Raw genomic sequence first — 21,875 nt, forward strand, 5'->3', positions numbered from 1 at the left:
CACTCACAGTGGGACACGTAAATCCTACAGATTCACACACCTCTCTAGTTACAGCAGCTTCAGTGCTTTCAGCCACACTGTAGACATAAGCTATAGCATTCAGCATTTCTTATTGCATTTGGAAGTACCGCAGAAGGTACTTGTCAATGTGATCTAATTGTAGTTTCTTGAACCCTCTCACTGAGGCCAAGCAAGTAGAATACAGGTCAAATCCACACTACCCCAATTTTAGACTGAGGTACCCCAAGACCTACTGGCAATACAGAATCTAAAAGCATCACAACAAGCTCACTCCTTTACAGCCATGTATGAGAAAGTGAAAAAAGGATTATGTTTCATTTTCCATCATCTATAAAGAAAGGAAAAAGTTCTTGGCTGTTGGAAAAGCACTGCAGATCTGGAAACAGCGTGCTTAGCATCTATTCCTGCAAGCCAGAGACCCTCTCTTTTACGGGAGGAAAGCACTTCCCTAATAGCCAAAGGAATGTGGAGGCCCAGCATCCCTGGACCCAACCAACTACCCCCTCCATCTAAGGATATTTAAAAGCAAATCCTAGTTTTAAGAGGGATGTAGGACATGAAAACTGCTCCTGAGGAATCTGACTGGTGTCTCCAAAGCAAGCAACTCTGGTATGACTACAATGGAAAGAGCTAAAAGGTACTGAAATTGTTTTATTAAGTACGTTTGCCACAATTTACTTATCATTAAACCTCATTAGTCGGAGACTGTCCTTGTACTCTGTGTACTTACCCAGTTGCTGCCTGCTGCCTGCTGAATAGATGGAGGGATGCTGGAGAGATTATTTCTAAGCCCTTCCCCCTTCCCTCTCCCCTCCTCTTTCAGGACCACACTGACAGTCCCAAGGGAAGCAGAGGATAGACAGATAGATCCTGGAGAGGGCAGGATCCACCAGCTCTCACTCAGCATATTTCACCAGGACGCTTCAGGAGTCCAGAAGAGGACCTGCCACTTCGGACACTGTCTCCTCTGTAAAGGATCTATCAGTACAACATATGTTACATGAACTCATACAAATATTTTTCCCTTGCAGGAAAGGAGAGAAAGAGGAAAGAGGCTGCGATCTCCACAGTGCTATAGTGATTTTTCATGCAATCCATACTGTAAAGCATCCCCAGGTCTTTCTGTTGGTCAGTTTGTGGCATGTGGACTTCACCTGCGGGGAAGCCAGGTACTAAGCAAGCAGCCCGGGGCACGGTGGTGAGTAACTTCGGGAAGTTTCCTTGCAATTTTTGCAGTTCACTGATTTGGGGTAATAAATGCCTTTGAATCTTCAGGGATTATGAGCAAAACCAGGGGTTTGCTCCTGAAAGGGAGAAGTGTAAGGGGAGGCATCTTTCAATCGCTTTTCCCTTCTGACTGATAAAGTACATTGCTTTCTGTCTGTGTAACAAAGTTTTCTCCAGGGTAGGAAAACGTTCCCTGTATCTTCTCAGCCATTTGAGGTGCCATGAGACCAGGTTTAAAAGAATGGTCATCATTTATACAGCACTTTACCTCTTAAAGCAGTTTAAAAACATCTACTAGCTAACCCTTGCAATACCCCCGAGAGGCAGGCAAAACAGGCATGCAGTGAAAGGAAGAGGAATTGCAATCTGAGCATTCAAGTCAAAGCAATTAGGAACTTTGTACCCAGCTGATGACAGATAATTGACCACTCTAATAACTATTAAGCAGCTTAGTTGAGTTAGTGTGTATTTAAGGGTTTATCTAAATAAGAAAGCAAAGCGACAGCCTCCGGAAAACACATCAATCTAATGATGACCGAGATCTGCTCGCAAAAGAGACCGACCTGATCACATCTAGACTCACAGGAATCCAATCCTTTGCGATAATTCTGAATGAGGCTTTAGCTCTCCTCCGTGCCTGTGTGTTGCCAGACAACCATTGAGGCTGCAAAGCACATCTCATTCACAGGCTGCAGATTTCAGGAAGAAGCACAGAGGTGACTTTTACTTACTAAACAGGCACTCGCTAATTTTGTGATTTAGCCTGGAACACTTTTTCTCTTGCAATAACCTCTGCTATGTTTTCTCCTCCCTCCTGTATCTTTTGGCTGACAGGTAACCCTGCTCTGATGCCATTTCAGATGTCCCAGTGAGAACTCTTAGAGATGCCTATTCTCTCCAAAGGCAGTGACCAAGACTATAGTAACATTAGCTACGCTTCTTGTAATTCCTTGAGCCACTTCTTTCCTGTCTCCGTTGAAACCCCTTCTGTCAAAGGGGTCCATTACCAAAGAGCCAGGAGGATTTACCATCCTGAACAAGTCTCTGCAGTCGATCTGAAGACAGAGATCATGATAAATGTGGGAGGCATCAAATACCTGCTACCTTGGAGCACTTTAGATGAATTTCCCCTGACCAGACTGAGCAAACTCAGGTTTTGCAGCAGCTATGAAGAAATAATTCAGCTGTGTGATGATTATGATGAAGACACCCATGAGTTCTTCTTTGACAGGAACCCCAATGCTTTTGGGATGATTGTCAGCTTTCTAGCAGCAGGGAAGCTAATGCTTTTAAGAGACATGTGTGCCTTGTCTTTCCAGGAGGAGCTGAGATACTGGGGGATTGAGGAATCCAACCTGGAGAACTGCTGCTTTCGAAAACTATTTCAAAAACTGCAAGAGTTGGCCGAGGTACGCAAAGAAGAGGAGCTTCGGAAGAGCAAAGAAGCTACCTGTGTCTTGGATGAGAAAACCAGATTTGGACAGTTTATGAACAGACTCAGAGATATGGTGGAAAATCCACAGTCAGGACTCCCAGGGAAAGTCTTTGCTTGTCTCTCCATTCTCTTTGTGGCCACCACAGCTGTAAGCCTTTGTGTTAGCACAATGCCAGACTTAAGAGCTGAAGAAGACAGGGTAAGTAAGTGCTTTTTAACTGGTCTAACTACAGAATTAAAAGAAATTTATCTGTCTTGCTTGACATATATCATTTAAAAAGATTAAAAAAGATGCAGAAAATCCATAGTGATGAGGTTCAAAACTGTTGCTGGCAATGAAACGGTCTATAACAGAAAATGCAGCAGTGGTTTAAATGAGTTCTATCATCTTCAAAGTGATATTCAGTCAAGAATAATGTGAACAAAGTATGTCACTGGCTTCTGGACAGACTAGATATTGCAGCTCTCTGATACAGCATTGGTTTTCCTTCTTAAGAAGCAGTTGCTGGTGTAGCTTGTATTAACTTCTTAGCACTGAAACTCTCAAACTGACACTGTGGAGTTTCTCTTCAGCATGCTTTACTCTCTAGCTACAAGCAATCTCTTGTTTGGTCACATCAGCTAAAGAAATATTTTCCTCTGACAACTTTTAAAATAGCTGGGTATCTTCCCTTGTGATAATGCAGTCAAGTCTTTAAAGAGGAAGAATTATTAATTGATTTTTATAATGTTATAACATTACATTTTAATAGTTGCATAAAGATTAAAGGATGAGAGATAGATTAAGTATTTTTGCAGAACTAGTACTTAAAAGCTGTGCCTCCAAAAATCATAATTCTATGCTAATAGAATTCTGTATTTGCTCACATATATAGGTAGATAATGTAACAGTAATGTCAAATACTACCTGAACTGCTAACTGCATTTCAAACATTTTCAAGTAAGTTACCCACATTAATTCAGGGCAAGTCAATCAAACCTGTATCATACATGAAGAATCTTCTCTATAACATTGCTGGTAATTTTTCAGCATCTTAAAGACTTATTTTTCTAATAAGAAAATAGAGGAAGTAACAATCCAAAGTTATTTCAGATGTAGTAGTGTTCAAATTCATCGAATAACCTTGACTAATCTCTTTAATGAATCCTGCACTTCATTTGCAAACTGCCCTTCCGAAAGTGTTGAGAAAATCCAGGTCAAATAAACTCCCTGTCCCAGCCACTGCTGCAAGATAAGAAACTCCTCAGGGTATTGTATAGTGATGAATAAAGTCATTTTTACACTTATAACACAGCATGTCATGCACATTACAAAAATATGTGTGTATTTTATTGCTCCAGCAGTAAATCAAAGCAACACAGTTATGGGGAAGATAAGTCATGATATTTGATGTCTTTGAATAAAACTAAGGGCTGCACACAAGGCTGAAATTTAAGATAATCCCCTGTCCCATTTAGATCCTTGAATGTTAACTTATATTTGCATGGGAAGACTATTACCTTTCAGTACTAAGTCTGATGCTCTTGCAGCCTTCCACAGCTATTACTTTTGGCAGGAAAAACTGTAACACTGTTCCAGTGCTTCTACGAAGGAAGTGCTTTAAATATAGAACATCCTTCTTACAGCTAGATGTAAAAACATTACAAATTCTGCTCTAGCAAGTGCTTCCTACTAACTTTGTTAATGGAAGTAGCCCGATGCATTTTATCTTCATTTCCCAGCCACTGCAGAAAAAGCGTTTATAAATACTTTTCATGCAAGAGAACAAGCACATAATGTTTCAGTGCTCAGCTAGATGTAATATGTTGTGTGTTTTAAAAATAGCTGTATGTTAGAAAGGGAAACATGTTGAGGGTTATAAGTATATCTGGTAGCTGCAGTTTAGCTGCTGTTCCTGGACTTCCTATAACACACAGATGACATTAACACTTCTTGATTTGCATATATATCTCACTACTCTAAAAACAAGATCAAAAGATGGGTTTGTGTGCAGAGTTTAAAGCAAGGAAGAGAGGATGAAGGATGAACTTGAGCAAGGGACCACATTTGTCCAAATATTTGGAAGTATTACCTCATTTACACTTGCAGCACCAGCCTAATGCACTTTGTCATTGTGCCCCAGAAGCATAGAACAAAGTAGTAAAAGTCCTATTATTTGAATAATTTAAAATGGTGCCAGATAAAACATAGGGGAATATACGAGACAAAATAATCATGCCTTGTGGAAAAGCAGGAAATACGAACTGCTAAACAGTAGTTTTTCCATCCCTAGAGATGGAAAATTCCCTAAATTTCCATCCCTAAATTCTTAACCTGCAACAACTAAGATTTTCTTACTGGGTTCACAAAAGAGCGTTTAGCTAGAACTGGACAAAAAACTCAGGGAACTTAATTGACTAAACCTACTACTGCTTGCTTGTGGCTGAGTCATACTCAGGGAAAGTGCAACTTTACATTGATTTGTAACTCCAAATTGTTCACGGGACAACTCTGAAAGTGATTCCAAACTGGGGGCACATTCACCAGCAATCTGGGACAGGCATTCAGAACCTGAGATTCTGGCTTTTGGAGCTGAACGTAAAGATCACACAGTATCTCTTTGCTCAGCAACAGAAAACAGTCAAATTCATTCAAAAAAGTTTCTAAACAACCTGTAATTCCACACCTGAATTCAGACGAGTGAAAGATGCTCTATCCTGAGGTTTAGTCATTTCTGAGTTAAAGCTTGGCAAAACCTCTGTGGTAAATGTGCTTACAGGTACCGCAAGGATCTGTTTTCCAGTGTCACTGACACTGGAAATTGAATTTATCCATTCTGAAATACAGATAAGAAAAAGCTTTACCTCTGCTGCAAATGTTACCACTCTAGGATCCTTTTTCTCATCACAGCCACATTAAGAGTGAGATCTGTCTGGACTGCAGCTCAAGGAGGAGGGCCAGAGTCAGAAAAATAAAGGAAAAATAATACAAGGTGATTTCCACTTCACTCAGAGGCTCGGCTGATCCCACCCTGCAAGCACATGAAATCACTTGTCCTTTAGCAGTTGCAAAGCCAGGTCTGCTTAGAAGGGAGAATAGCTGCCTGAGCACGCAGAAGAGCAAACAGGAGTCCTCACCATCCGAGGGAAAGGGAAAACTCCAGTCTCCAGGAGAGGGAGGGCTGGCAAGGAGCCAAGGCAAGAGCATCTGCATCAGGGAAGCCCAGTCACCCTGGCAACCAAAAGGAAGGGAAGGAGCCACCTCCATGGGCAGCAGGCAAGGGAGGGGAGGGATAGTTTAAAGACAGGAATACAGCTAAAAGTAAAATAAAGAACAAGTTATTATAATTGGTACCATGCACATGCTCTAGAATATGTCAAATGACATTTAGGAACCTCCTCATTAGAGATACGAAAAAAATACAGACAGATGGGCAAACAGTCCTGTAATTATGTCACATAAGCACCTGCCATTAATTCTAACCAAGAGCAAACAGACCTGGGGTGAAGTTCGCCAAAAGTTCAGGAAAATTTTAGAGCAGTAAATGTATCCCTATATGTATCCCTATGTGGAAATGTACCCCTTCTTATTTAGAGCAGTAAATGATCCCTAGTGATCACAAATTTAAGTCTAAGTCTGAATCAAACAGATATACAAAAGATTTATTATACATGATGCTAAGGAAAGAGGACTCATTAGTTAAATTACATTATTTGGGCATAAAACAACTGAAATGTCACCTCCTCCAATGTCAATTCATCCTTATCCAGGATATTTGCATCTGTTCTTTATGGAGAACAAACTGCCTTCAGCAAGGAAGCAAATATAGTATCACCAAGATATAGCAATCAAGGCATGTGTGTATGTAGATATGGAAAAGAAAGGCATATTTGCAGGTGACAAAGTGTTTATTATTGATCTGAATGGGTAGCCTGAGAGAACTACAGATCCGAATCAGAAGCCATGCATACAGGGTAAGAAAGCTGAAGTGACAAAATCTAACAGTATTTCCCTCAAAGGAATTAAGATCATCCCACTAGAGAAAAGGCAAAAGTCCCCTCAAAGCCTCCCGAAAGTCCCAGTCCCACACACTTTATAACAGAGGTGTAACTAAAATAGACACTGCTCATCATGCCTAACCCAGTGGAAAAAACATCATTACAGCAGAGAACTATGAATAAAACCACTGCAGAAGAGCTTGGACAGGGAGACTGGTTTGAAGTTCCCATGGGATTTTCCTTAGGAAGAGGTATTTCTTTTAATAAGTCCCTAAAATTGGCATTCTCTGGAGCAACAACTCAGCAGAAAGGACACAGCAAGGTCTTTTCTTCAGGAAGGGAAACAAATTAAGGTCAGTGAATGAAAGGAGAAAAAGAAAACCCATACATTTCCATTCCCTGCCCCTCAGCACCGGTAAACACCAAATCTCCTTATCCCAGCGTAGATGTCTCCCAAAAGATCACACTTTTTAAATGTGGTTTAAGAGAGAAAGAAACATCTATTCACTGTTAATCCTTCTCTTTTTTGGTGATCAGTGAGTGGTCAGATCTTGCTACTACTCATTTTTATATTTGCTCTTAACTGACCTTGAGAAGCCTGTAATTGCTTTATGTATTGTATGTAACCTAATGAACATAACTGACATAAGCTGCAATCAGTATTGCCAGATACAATGAATTATCTTGAAACCTAGACCAGTCATCTTGTTAAAGTTCCTATTCCTGAGGTTGTCTGATTATATGAAAATCTTATTCCTTTTAAAAGAGTAAGGTTTTAGTCTCTAGTTGCACTGAGAATCCAGAAAACATGATCAGAGGAAAAGATCCAAATATCTAATATATAGAACCATTTTAATTTTTTTATTTTACACCATTATTCTGGAGGCACAGGCTTATGTTTTTCACTGTTTGATGCTGAACCAGAATATTTGGCTTGCACACTAGAGGAAAGTGCTGAAAAACACATCTTCTTTAAAAGTGGAGTAATTTTACCTTAGAGAGAAAAAAACAATTTTTTGGTCTTATTGTGAAGAGAAAGAAAAACTAATGCTCATTAAAAAGTGTAAGACTATAAAGGCGTATGTGTATAGGCGTATCTATAAATACATTGGTATATACGTATCACTTGGAACAAAATAGAGCTGGATGTGCTTTGGTTTTACTGCATCTGTTCAGTACATTTTTCTGGGTTCCTGTGAGGACACATACTGCAGACACTAGACTCTCCCAAGTTATCTAGTCATCTAGTACCTTTCTGATTTCTTCTAACCATTCTGATCAGCAACAGAAGTATTGTAGCATTTTAAAGTAGGAAATCATGCTTCACCAAAGCAGAAAAAACCTTCCAGTCTACTAGCAATAGACACAGTAGAGTCCAGGTAACCTACTTGTTCTGTGGATTGAATTAGTTAAATTAACAACAATCGAAGGAAGATATGAAATAAGAAGCTATGAAACAATGGAAATCAGAATATTCAGGCCTGGGACTTCAACATATACAGAAATTGTTGCTTTACAGGATCTACCTTTCGAGGTTTGTGTATCTGTCCAGTAACATCAAAAGCTTCCACCTTGAAATCGCACCATTAAGACTCTGATTTCATAGTTCCACACTGTAAGTGACTGTTTTTCAAGCATCTGCCAACAGAATTACATATTTCAGCATTAAATCTAACATGCACAACATTGATAAAGTTCATATTACTTAAGTCCTGCTCTACATAACCAAAGAGTGGGAACCAATGGGGGTGGGTGCTTCTGAACATCTGCATCCCAGTTTATCCTCGCTGCCACAGAAAACAATTTTCTTCAGGAAGTCTGGACACTCCCGTGAGCACATGGATTCTGCACAGCTTTCAAAGGCTGGCTCTGCCAGTGCACGGTCCAATGTCCAGAAAGCACAATTAGACGTTATTAGTTTGCCTTATGTGCATTCAGTTTTGGCTGTATCCCAACAGCACTAAGTCTCCTGGCTTTGCACGCTATCCTGGGGGGACACCCAGCTGTTCCAGCTGCTCTGCAGCTGGAGGTCAACCCACGGTTATTCAGTGTGCTAGCACACGTGTTCCTTGCTGGGAGTGAGGCTTTTCTTACCCTTTTGCTACTTTCAGGTTTGTAATGCTTCTAATAGAGAAATATTCTGTTCACTTTCCCCACTTGATTCATCTCAAGGGGCTCAGCACAGATGATTGCTTAATAAATGCCTTTCTTAAGATAGGTATTTCCTCTGAGGGAGGCACTTTATCTTTGGAAAATGCTATTTGAAATCAGTGCATCCTCCAAGATCATAGCAATAATGCAACAAGTATTAAAAATAAATAACTACCCAAATTTGTATGTGCTTTAGAAATTCCTCCTTGAATGTGATGGGAATCTTTGAGGACTTTTCAGCCTTCTGCTGCAGTCAAATCCACAATGTGGTATTCTAATTCTGAGCAAATCTAATTGCTAATTTCTTTGCAGCATCAGGGCTAATGCACTATTATATGCTGTGTTTATTCCCACGGCATCAGCACCTCCTATTAGCACTAGCATTTTCCGATATACCAGATTCAACCATATTTGGGACCCCACCATACACCGTGTACTACATAGGTACAACAAGATGTAGTTTCTGCTACAAAGAACTTACAAAGCAATGAGGAAAGAAGTAGAGAAGAAACAGTAACAGAGCAAATGATCTGATCAGCAGCAAAACTGGAAATTGAAGGTCATCCTCCTAAGCCCCAGATAAATACCTTGTCGTTTTGGCTATTAGTTCTTCAGTTACAAAATGAACTGTTAGATTTCTTACTAGAAAAACAAGAAGATAATTCTTTCACATCCTTCTCCTAGCACAGACACTCTGGGGTCACCAATTGGTTTAAATCAAACTTGGATTCTTCAGACTGATTCTCATGGTGTTTGCAGAATAAGGACCCAAGTTTAAAAGTTAATTGAAATACTTTATTTCAGTTACACTTCTGCCCCACAGGAGATAATTATTTGTTGGACACAGAGATAATAATTTCCTTCCATGTTCTTTGTAATGTCCACACTAATATAACCCAAATATTAGTTTAGTTTCCTCATTTGTACTAGTTACAGTAATTGCTTTCATAAGTCCAGGCTTCTTACCCACAAAGCAAAGTAAGTGGGAGATAGTTCTGTGATCAGAATACACACTCCTTTAACAGGCTCATCATTCTGTAAATCAGGTTACAGTCTCTTTCTTAGCAGGCTGTAAACCTTTTGATTTTATTGCATCAGCCTGTAACCATAAATCCAAGTACTGAAGTGATCCATAACACAGGGGTTTCAAGCTCTCCCTAGCTGCCATTTGATTCCGCAGAGCATGGTTTAATCTTTCAAATAGCAGCAGCAATGCGGTCGCAGTGATTCAGCACTACCTGCAGCACTGCAGACGGATCCCGCAGCCCCAGGTACACAGACTGGCACAACACTTCCTCACCGAGTCATCATTTTACAGCCAAAAGGGATTTCTCTCCTGCATCTGCTCATTTCCTGCTGTGGACTGTGATAAGAACAGCCCAGAGCTAGATATACCCAAGTATATCTTGGTGCCTCTGCTCTTGCCTAGCCACTCTCTAGACTGGTAGCCTCACTCTGTAGACCCATGACCTTGGATTTGTGGGCAGGCAAAAGCAAGAACCAAAGCTTGCTTTTTCACTATTAGGTGAGGTCATGTTTTTTTCCACAGCAGGAAATGCCCAGAGAGAAGCTATAGACCAGGATGCACTGTACATGTACAACCCTGAGAAGCACAAAATGCTGGAAAGCAGCACCTTGCCCAGGAAATGCCAACCCTAGGCTTAGAAAGGAAAATTCCTGGGAGTTTTGCTTCTAAATCCTCCACATAGAGGGCTGAATGTTTTATCTCTGAGTGGGCCAAAAGGCCAGACTGCAAGAAGAGCAGTCTTGCTGAGATAAGCCTCTCTACTTAGCGCTGGGTAGCACAAGCGGGCAGAAGGCAGGTCGATCCCCATAACTTAGGCTGGTCCCATCTGCTACCACTTCAGAGGACACTGGCCTCTGTCCATAAACTAGTGTGTGGATCAGAGGGAAGGATTAGAGCAGGAACTGGCTGTACTTGAATGTGCCAAACAAAATCTGGACCTGCCAGGGTAAGTTTAGCAGATGCGAATTGTGACCTTGCATCAACCAAAGAGACAGGCAGATTTCTGGTGTGAATGATGATGCTCTGGCAGCCTACCTTTTGACTGTGGACTGCTGAGCCAGGTCCAGGTCCTATGTTTAAGGAAATTCCTTTAAGACTCCAAAAGGAGTCTGAATCAAGAAGAGTTAAGCATATTGCCTTATTAATTCCTTCCCTGCTTTGTTTTGAAACTTTTTAGTATGGGTGTCTGAACACCAACACAGCCTTTACTTGGAAGCAATCACGGCTGCATTTACAGTGGATCTAGCTGGGAAGAGGTTTCAGATCCTTTCTGTCTATCACACACTTGTTTTATGATGATGAGCCAGCTGGTTTCCATAAATGTACCCTGGGAATAACAGTGTTTGCATACCATGGTTCAACCATGACTTCTAACTGGGTTCAAGGACTTTCATCAAATTGGCTTCATAAATAATATTGGTTGCCTCTCCTCTAAATATGCTGTATAAGCAATATATATTCATATTACTGATGTACAGGTTGCTTTCCACTCTAAAGCTTTGAAAATATTAATCATTAAGGGTGACATGATTCTGAAAGGATTCTTATACAGATCTAGCACAACATATTAGCACAATGTTCTACAAGCATTGGTGCAACTTTCACTATTTAACCAGGAAACAGATTACTTGCCAAAACTCTTGAAATCACTAACATTATTAGGAACAGCGCTAACTGGCAAGCATAGAAAGGAGATCACAAGAAATTGGCTTACACCTCAGACCCACCCTATCAAAAGACTGCCCCTTGCAAGGGCACACGGTGAAAGGACAAGGAAGAACAGCTCTAAACTAGAAGATGGTAGAGGTTTAGATACAGGGAAAAATTCTTCCCTGTGAGGGTGCTGAGGCGCTGGCACAGGGTGCCCAGAGAAGCTGTGGCTGCCCCATCCCTGGCAGTGTTCAAGGCCAGGTTGGACACAGGGGCTTGGAGCAACCTGCTCTACCGGAAGGTGTCCCTGCCAGTGGCAGAGGGTTAGAGCTGGATGAGCTTTAAGGTCCTTTCCAACCCAAACCATTCCATGATTTGGATTGTGTGATTGTATGATTCCATGATTTGATTGTGTGAAATTTCAAATTACACACCATGGAAAACAGGTTCAGATTGCTGCCGATGAACTTCCGCCTAGAGTCACATCACATCGAGGGCAGAAATGGTACACAACCATTTCTTGTCCCAATACAGATGCAGCATGGCACTTCCAATATAATAGGAATAACAGGATTTTATCGCCCGTCTTTCCTCAGACTAAGAGAAACTTTGCATGCCTCCCTCTGCTATTTCCAGTTGACAGTGGTGAGGGGACCAGAGACAAAATACAACACCCTTTCTATCAGTGCGCAACACAGTCTTCAGCTGCCAACAGGCCAAGCAGACTCAGGTTCAAATACTCAGAATCCTCAAAGAGTTTTATAAGAGGAGCACACTAAAGAGCGTAATTTACAAAATATAGATTATCACTAGTTTGTGTTTGCTTCAGCATTTACAGAAAAACACCTTAAAATGGACTAAAGGGTAAATATCCACTGCAAAAGGTACTGGGCTAAATCTTTGCAGTAGGAAATTAGTAGGCAAATCAGGTAATGATCCAGAACAAATTTTACAAAGCATATTTTAATTATATAGTGTCTTAGAGTGCAACCAAGTGGGACACAAATGGTCAGCTCAGAGCAGAGCCTGAAGGCACAAGAATAGTTCATTGGTGTTATCACCCAGCTGTGTATAAAAAAATAAGTTTTTCCTTGTATAGAAAATATAACAAAGTGAGTTGCATCTGAAATCCAAGGTGGACAGACAAGATATATATTCCAGAGGAGAAATTCTGATTCATTCTCCCTAGGCATCGCTACAATTACTGGCGCATGTAAAGATATTATTTTCACTAGAGGAGATTTATACCGCTTGTAAGATAGGTTAGTGCAGCATAACTCTGAGATCTGATTTTGCTATTATCCTAGATGTCATTACACTTCAAGTAACGTTTGCTGGTAAACTAAGAGGGCACTTGGACAGGAAGTTCATCTTATCTATCTTGTGAGTGGCATGTATCTCAGGTTCATTTAGCTTGAATTCAGAGTTAGTGAATAAATCTCTTTTCTGTAAACTCACCTGTGTGACTGAGGGCACTGGGCTAAGCAGACTCAGTACTGCTGTTCTTACATTTTATTGTAAGCCTGTTTCTTCATATCTAAAAAGAAGTTAATAAAAGTATCCTAAAACGAGCAATTTTACTGTAACACTATAAATATTCCAACACATAAGAGGACGCAGAAAATGAGCCATTGACTTACACAGCGGAAGGCAATAATGAAAAGGAAGCATGAATTGCTCATTATCTCCAGTGGTACAGAAGTTTGAAACAGCCTCTTTGCTTCTTTGAGACTGTTTATAAATTTAAGAAATCACTCAGTATTTCAGGCATCAGGCTCAGTATCTATCCTTTTGCATACAAAATGTTTCCTTTGTTGCTGAGCCAAATACCCTTTTCATACATACGGCCAATACCAGGCATGTGTTTTATTACATTTATATCACACTTTGTAGAATTTCACCTAGACAAAAATTCCATAAATCCTGATAAATTCTTGCGTTGTTCAAAAGTAAATCTGCATGATGAATAAAGACTCAGACACTCACTCACCACTAGCTTTGTGATAACAGTTCTCCCATCAGAGTCAATGACAATTTGAGTATTGATTAACGTTACAGTAGAGTAAAACATGTCAAGGGGTTACGCTGAAAAGCCCGTCTGAAATATGTTGTGGTCAGTGATAAATAAAACCTCATCCTCCCCTCCATGTTCGCAGTCAACACCACATGGCTTGGAGTTTTCCTTCCACTACACCAGGATATTCTGGGTACAAAAATGTGCACAGGAGTTAAAACTGGTGACAAATTTGTCCCAAAGACCTGAAAATAGAAACTCAGAATTCTGCTCTAGTTAATGGTGAGGTTATGGGAGGGAGTTGTTTGCTGTGGTTTGCGTTGGCAGGCACTGATCACTAGAATTTCCCAAATGTGTTTGTTTTGTTCAGAAAGAGAAAATATATAGAAGTTGTTGTGGCGCAGAAATTGGTTTATTGATCATTTAGGGAAAAAAAAAAAACCAACCCACAAACTTTCACGGATCAGAGCACTTGGGCCATAATTTGACGGGTTGCTGAAAGTACCTAGCATCTAATGGGAATTGTGACAAAAGCAAATTTGAAATCTACTTCTGGCATACAGGCATCCACAGTTTGGTAAGAACACAGTATTTTAAAGTCAGTATATTATTCTGCCTGCTCTATGGACAACAGTTGTAAGGGGAATATAAAGCACTCTGAGGTCTAAAAATCATCAGAAATACCGAGAGAAACAGAAATTGGCTTCAGTAGTTAATATTTCTTTTTTTCCCTCTTATTCCAATATTCATTGCTTTTGAACAGGATGTTCAAAAGGATAAACTACATCACATATACCCTATAATATATACAAGTATTCCTAATATATAAAACATTCACATACAAGTTCACTGGAGGAAAACAATCTCCCAGTGTGAAATCAATGAGCATGTTCTCACTTAATACCACAGAGCTAGGGTCTTATACTCTTTATCCAGACACTGGTGACAGAGGAATAAAGACAGGCAGAGGAAGAGGCTTGGACGTTTCTGGCAGATGTTGTATATGGACTGAATAAGTCATGGTACATCTGCACTGTGTAATAGAGTGAAAGGGCCTTGCTGCAGGTGTAGCTCAGCTGCATTATTTCTAGGGTTTGAGGTAGTCACCTCCATACGAAACTACCATGCTGCATGGATAAATCAACAGAAACAGGGCAAAACAGACGATGTGCTAACTGGGGAGAGCTCCCTGTCCTTTACATTTACAACTATGCACCAAGGAAAAATAAAATGCAAGTAACACTCCTGAAAATTTTGATGTGAAGGACCCTCTTCTGAAAAATGAAATAATTTAGGAAGATGACTGCATGAAATTGCTTTCTTGAAGTGTATATAACTTTCCATGGGGAAACCTGAGGCAACTGAGGATGGCAAAAATTAAAAAAACAATCTCCCAAGCAGTCCTTACAATGCTACACCTTGAAATTTCATACTCAATTCAAAAGACACCCTAGATGTTAATGGTTAAAACTTGCAGCAGTTCTTTTCTTGCATTTTCCAAGGAAGGAACAGCAAAAGCTACATCATGATCTGAGAGCAATGTCACCTATAAATGTATAAAGATAAATAAACAACAGATGTACTGGAAATTCAACCCATTAACAAAATAAAAGCAACCTTGATGGCAACAATGACTAATTCCCAGGCCACATCATTAGAGTGACCCTGGGCAGGTCTCTGCAGATCCCAGGCTGCACTGTACAAGTAATTTACAACTCAGAGAAACATTGCATAACACAACTGCTGATTGCAAGCACTCTTATCAAGCCAAGTCAGCAGACTGCAAACATCAATGCACTCTAGGCATGGCCGTGGCAATGACTTCAAATGGAGCTATATCCTGATCCCCTAGCAGGGCCAAGTCTTCTGTACCTTTGGCAATGCTTACTAAGAGATAAATTATGATCTTGACAGTCTACTGTGTAGAAAATGGAAAAATCCCCAAATGGTGCTATAGAGCTAAATTATTCTGAGACTTAGATAGGGAAAACGCATACATCAGGTATATTTTACCTGGGGAACCTCAGATAGCCAATGACATAAACACTGCCTGAACAAAGAGACTTGTTACTCCTGAGAACAGCAGTAATTCTATCACAACGGACACTCTGCAATGCAGAGGGTAACAGCATTGGTAGCAAGTTTAATTAGTAGTAGGGATATGTGTTTCCTGTGGTGGTTTTAATCAACATTCCTTGTGAGAATGGATAAGACTGTATGAGGAACCGTTCCTCTAAATCACTTAATTCCAGAGACAGGCAGTCAGGAAAGACACATACAGCAGCCCTGACTTCATTCTACAGGGGTTACAAAAAGCCTTTCACAAACCAAGGGTCTGCAGTGATTCTTGAATAAGATATGGCTACCGTTGCCTTCCCAAAAGGAAGTCCTTTCTCTGCATGGACAGCCCTTCAACATCTCTAATTCTGCTTGATCTTCTGCAGCTGTGAATACCTCAGAGATGTGTCACTATTCAGCAAGAATATGAGAAGACTCTTTAACCTTGCTAAGCCCTTATGTACCTCAGTTGTAGCTAGAAAGAGCTATTTGCTAAATATTAATTTTCAAGCAGCTTAAAAATCTAAAATGAAATTACCGCCTCCTACATTTGTTTTGAACACGCAGTGACAACCCACATTCTAAGTCCAGCCTGGAATTTCAAAGGGTTGCAATACTGGTCAAGCCCTTTCTCTGGTTCCCAATTATAGCTGAGATTTCTCATCTTAACCAAAAACTCAGAGCCCATACACTTCATATGCCAGTGTTTTGTTAATGTGCTCAGTAAAGAAAAATCACACAAGGCTGCTTCAAAGTTAGCCAAAGTCCATGAAAGACTCTAGTTCACTTAAACTGTAATATTTGCACTGATGCAAGAACTTAATGTAAACAGCAGCATACCACTGAAAAATCTTACAAGTACCTGTTTGGTGGAATTCTTCAATAAACTTATTCACAATGCTCAAAAAAAAAAAAAAAAAAAAAATCAACCAGCATTAGTCCAATCACAAGACCAGGTTTCTTAAGAACATAGAATAGAATAGTTAGGATTGGAAAGGACCTTAAGATCATCTGGTTCCAACCCCCCTGCCATGAGCAGGGACACCACACACTAAACTGTGTCGCCCAAGGCTCTGTCCAACCTGGCCTTGAACACCGCCAGGGTTGGAGCATTCACAACTTCCTTGGGCAACCTATTCCAGTGCCTCACCACCCTCACTGTGAAGAACTTCTTCCTTATATCTAACCTAAACTTCCCCTGTTTAAGTTTAAAGCCATTAAGTAAGTCTCTGAACAGGTATAAGAATGTATGTATCAATAGCATAGGGTGCATAAAAATACAGTGACATCAGTATTTAAAACAATGCGCTTCTTTCAGGGGGAGGTATTCAGCTGCTAAGCAGTAGATGCTGCTCTCATTGCTATTTCTTATCTCTTATAAGGCGAAAAATGATGGCAGGACCTAGTTTGTTCTTTGCCAGTTGGAATACAGTAAGCAGAAACCTCAGTCCCTGTAATCGATATGTGCATCTGTTAGCTCGCTCTTTGGATGGATGCTATCTAGTAGCTGCCCATCACTAAAGGACAAAGCTTGCCCAAATAATTACAAGTTCATTTACATTTGCCTCCACATTTCCCTGGAATAGGCCAAACTAAGTTTCCTTTTTTAAGTGTAGCATAGGAAAATAATGAATATGAGTACAAGGTAGTTCAATTAAAGCAATTCCTTCAATAGAACCAAGAAAATGCTGCTTGTAGCATGTAGCCTCAAAACTGGAAGAGCAGACTTCAATGCAGTCGTCAACTACTGGGTTGATATTTATTTTCCTTTAGATTAACACATTTGCATGTACATAAACAAAATTTATATATGGCACTACTGAGCCAAAGATCCAGATGACTCAATGAGTATCTCTGAACAACATTTAACTGCACCAGTGCACACAGCATTTGTGAAAGCACCATGCATCAAACAGCACCAGAACTCTACAGAGACATTCAAACATTAATCTTTCAAAGAGAAGCTGATTTTTGTACAGGCTTATAAACCAGTCAAGTTCAAATTAATTTCCCTTTGAGGGCAGAAAGTGGGACTTATTCGGGACTCACAGGCTGCATGCCAAGACTTTATACAGAGATAAGTTTCGTTCATTTAGACTGGAAGAAGCAACATAATAAAAATAGAAGCTCAACACAACCCAGCAGTGTGTGCTCACAGTCCAGAAAGCCAACCGTGTTCTGGGCAGCATTAAAAGAAGCGTGAGCAGCAGGTCAAGAGAGGGGATTCTCCCCCTGTTCTGTACTCTGGGGAGACCCCCGCTACAGTCCTGCATCCACCTCTGGGGCCCCAATATAAGAAGGATGTGGAGCTGTTGGAGCAAGTCCAGTTGAGGCCACAAAGATGCTTAGAGAGCTGGAGCAGCTCTCCTACGGGGACAGACTTAGAGTTAAGATTGTTCAACCTGGACAAAAGAAGGTTCCAGGGAGACCTGAGGGCAGCTCCCAGTGCCTAAAGGGACTACAAGGCACCTGGAGAGGGGCTTTTGACAAGGGCCTGTAGGGGCAGGGCAAGGGAAAATGGCTTTAAGCTGACAGATACTAGAAGGAAACTCCTCCCTCTGAGGGCGCTGAGGCGCTGGCACAGGGTGCCCAGAGAAGCTGTGGCTGCCCCATCCCTGGCAGTGTTCAAGATCAGGTTGGACACAGGGGCTTGGAGCAACCTGCTCTACTGGAAGGAGCCCTTGCCCACCGCAGGGGGTTAGAGCTGGATAAGCTTTAAGGTCCTTTCCAACCCAAACCATTCCATGATTCTATGATTGCGTGAAATTTCAAATTACACACCATGGAAAACAGGTTCAGATTGCTGCCAATGAACTTCGCAGGGGGTTAGAGCTGGATGAGCTTTAAGGTCCCTTCCAATCCTATGATTCTATGAAAAATAAGCAGGTAGATACATCTGTTAATTCAGATATCCCATGTGTTTATTATTGCCTATACACCATTGAAAGATGGCTACCATACAACTGTCTGGTAGGGATTTGTCTGTTTCTGATACTAGTGACTCAAACAGGTACATATTGCTTCTTCCTTAGTATTTCTGGATGCTGGTTCTCAGACTGTTCTTTTATTTAATTCTCTTTTTGTTTTTGTGCCAGGGTGAGTGTTCCCAGAAGTGCTATTACATCTTCGTCATAGAGACCATCTGCGTGGCTTGGTTTTCCCTTGAGTTCTGCCTCCGATTCATTCAGGCAAGGAGCAAATGTCAGTTCTTCAAAGGACCCCTAAATATAATTGACTTCTTGGCTATTTCACCCTATTACATTTCCCTCATCTTCTCAGAGGATGACTCAAATGAGGAGGAAAATAGGCCAAGCAGCAACACGTATTTGGAGAAGGTTAGTTTGGTGCTACGGGTTTTACGAGCCCTGAGGATCCTGTATGTAATGCACCTTGCCCGACACTCCTTGGGCTTGCAGACTTTGGGCCTCACAGTCCGGAGGTGCACACGGGAATTTGGCTTGCTTTTACTCTTCTTATGCGTTGCTGTCACTCTGTTTTCTCCCTTGGTCTATCTCGCTGAGAATGAATCTGGGAAGCTGCTCGAATTTACGAGCATACCTGCTTCTTACTGGTGGGCTATCATTTCAATGACCACCGTGGGGTATGGAGATATGGTACCACGGAGTGTCCCAGGCCAGATGGTGGCTCTCAGCAGCATCCTCAGTGGAATTCTTATCATGTCTTTTCCTGCAACATCAATATTCCACACTTTCTCCCATTCCTACTCAGAGTTGAGAAAGGAACATGAACGATTGCAGTCTCGGCTTAACAGAGTAAAAAATGCCAATCACTCTGGTGAAAGTGACACCTTCAATGAGACAGACAGCTTAATTCTGGAGGATCCAGCATCACCAATTAAATACATTTACACAGGGAACTAAGCCTGGTTGTAAAGCATTCCAAGAACAGGAACAGAAATATACACATCTGTATGACAACATAATAACAAAAGCAAAGCAACAACATCAGTTACAACACTGCTTTCTGCCAGCATAGGTATAATAAGCACTCAAGCCAACACATCTAGCTCCAGCACATCATTATGGAGCTGGAGGTTTTGAGAATGTCAGAAGTCAGTTTATTCAATAATAAATATTCATTCTTCTTTATAACTAATAAGAATAAACTCTGCCAGTTGTGTATCTTGGTGAATACCTATTATTGAATGAGTAACAAACAAAACAGCTTCTGTTGGCTCAAATACACTTGCTGTTTTATTTGCCTTTGAGCTTCTAATGTTCCTGCAGTTAACATCTTGCGCCAAGCACTAGAATGCACTCTTTCAAGGCTACGCACCAGTGTTTATACAATGCTCATCCACCAGGCATACAGAAGAAGCTGTGATACAAAAGTGAATTCTGTATGTAAAGCCACTAATAAGCTTAAAATAAAAGCACTGTATGTGAAAGCTTTCAAAGTTTGCCTGTAGCCAGATGATCAACCTATAAATACCAATTTGCACTGTTATTGTATGAAATACATTGTGTCTGCAAGAGAATTTGCTTGAAGTGCAGTTGCAGTGTGCAAACTGTAAACATTTCACACTAGAAAGCAAAAGTTCTCAGACTTTTTTCATATACTTATTTAAAATAATAATGGGGAATAAAAATAACAAGGAATAAAAAAAACCAAGCTTATTGACCATATTGAAAAGAGTTGGTGTTATCTTTTTTACTGAATGGTGATGGCTTCTCTGGAAGAAAGATAAAAAATAGAATTACTGAAAATGAGATGATAGCTCAGAAGTATTAAAAGGGTAAAGAATGAGGTGAATAGAGGTAGTGGGAGTGATTTCCCAGCGCAAATGGAAGATATCCTTTTTGGAATATCCAAATATACCCAGAAGAGAGCGATAGGACTAAGAATTCAATAGTTCTATTTCATGGGGTAGTCTAGGTGATCTTTTACAATTTGACCCTTTAGATGCTGTGAATGCAGTTAGTGAAAACAGCTGTGTCAACTCACAGCTCCTCAGCCTGCAAGGACTGCTGTTGATACCTGCAGAACTTTAACATGCTTAATGCTGGGCATGTATTTAAGTACGGAGACGAATCAAGGACTAAATCACATTTTAATCATATTTTCAGCTTTCATTATTCCATTTCTTAAATCTTTCCAAGATCCCCATAACCTTGTGATGGAGCAAAGTGCAGCAAAGCGACCACCCAGCTCCCGTTTTCAGCAGGCACTGCTCTTGCATGGTACAATGCCATTTGGAGCCCAGGGAATACTTCCCAGTGTTGTGACCTGTCTCCCACGTGGATGTACCAACATAGTCACTTGCAGAGTTATGCAACTTCACAGAGGCATTTGGGAGTTTCGGGTTTTAGATACTATCCTCGCCGCACTGCATAGCTTAAGAACAGAAAAGCACAGTTGTTGGCACAATTTGGAGCACGTGACTCAAATTAATCTCTTGGATTTATCTTGCTATTGACCCTATGATTTAAGCCACAGAAACCGTAGCAGATTACAGATGGGATGCTCCAACACAACTGAAACAAGCCAACATTAGATGACAGGCATTTATATTTGCCACACAAAGGGTGGAATTTCTGCTGGTTTATACATAGGTTCAATCATTTTACTTTTTATTTTTTACAATTAGCTTTTTTTTTTCCCAACAATTCTCTACAACAAGACTACTTCGGTAGAACTACTTAGTAGGATTACTTAGGTGGTAAACCAGACAAAATTCCAACCACAATCTGGAGCATGACCCAGGCCACTCCAGGGTCCTATACATGGTGCTGCCACTTGCACTTCTCTGGTATAGTTTGTATTTCTTTACAGTTATTCCAGTTTCTTAGGAAAAACAATTGCACACTGCCACAACAGTCAGCACAGCCCACTGCTGCCCCTCTGGTCTGGTAAAGCCAAAGACAGAGCTGATTGAGCCTATTAGAACATGTATCCTGGTGCGGAACAGGCATCTTTTAAAAGCTATTTGTCCCAACTGACTCACACTTTGGAAATACAATCAGGTAGTGGAACTGATCTGCTTTTTCTAAATAACACTTTTCTTACTAGTGCAGGAGCTAGTTCAACATGTGGTCCCACAGAAAATTAGCCCAGCTACCCTGTTCTAAACATGCAGATGGCTGGAAAAAATACTGGGTCTTTTACTGCCCAAGTACTTAGATCAGTTTAATATCCAACAGGTTCTGTGATGTAGGTGGGGTTGTGGACATAACATGCATCCAAATTCACAGCAGCCCAAACCTTGACTCACCATTTAAGCTTGTGTAAGTTCTTCCATGGAGTATGTTCTTTACATGGAGATAAACAAGCAAATCACCACTGTTTAACAGTGA

At 40.7% G+C, this 21,875-nt stretch overlaps 1 protein-coding gene across 1 annotated transcript; it reads left to right on the forward strand.

Annotated features, from left to right (window-relative positions):
• The first annotated feature begins 2,132 nt into the window (after positions 1–2,132).
• On the forward strand, positions 2,133–19,442 carry KCNG4 (potassium voltage-gated channel, subfamily G, member 4). The gene is made up of 2 exons (XM_010010661.1): positions 2,133–2,882; positions 18,657–19,442. Exons 1-2 carry the CDS (start codon positions 2,133–2,135, stop codon positions 19,440–19,442), a joined length of 1,536 nt encoding a protein of 511 aa, XP_010008963.1.
• Positions 19,443–21,875: the final 2,433 nt, after the last annotated feature.

This window comes from Nestor notabilis, unplaced genomic scaffold (assembly GCF_000696875.1).
Source record: "Nestor notabilis isolate BGI_N333 unplaced genomic scaffold, ASM69687v1 scaffold4573, whole genome shotgun sequence".
Taxonomy (NCBI): Eukaryota; Metazoa; Chordata; class Aves; order Psittaciformes; family Psittacidae; genus Nestor; species Nestor notabilis.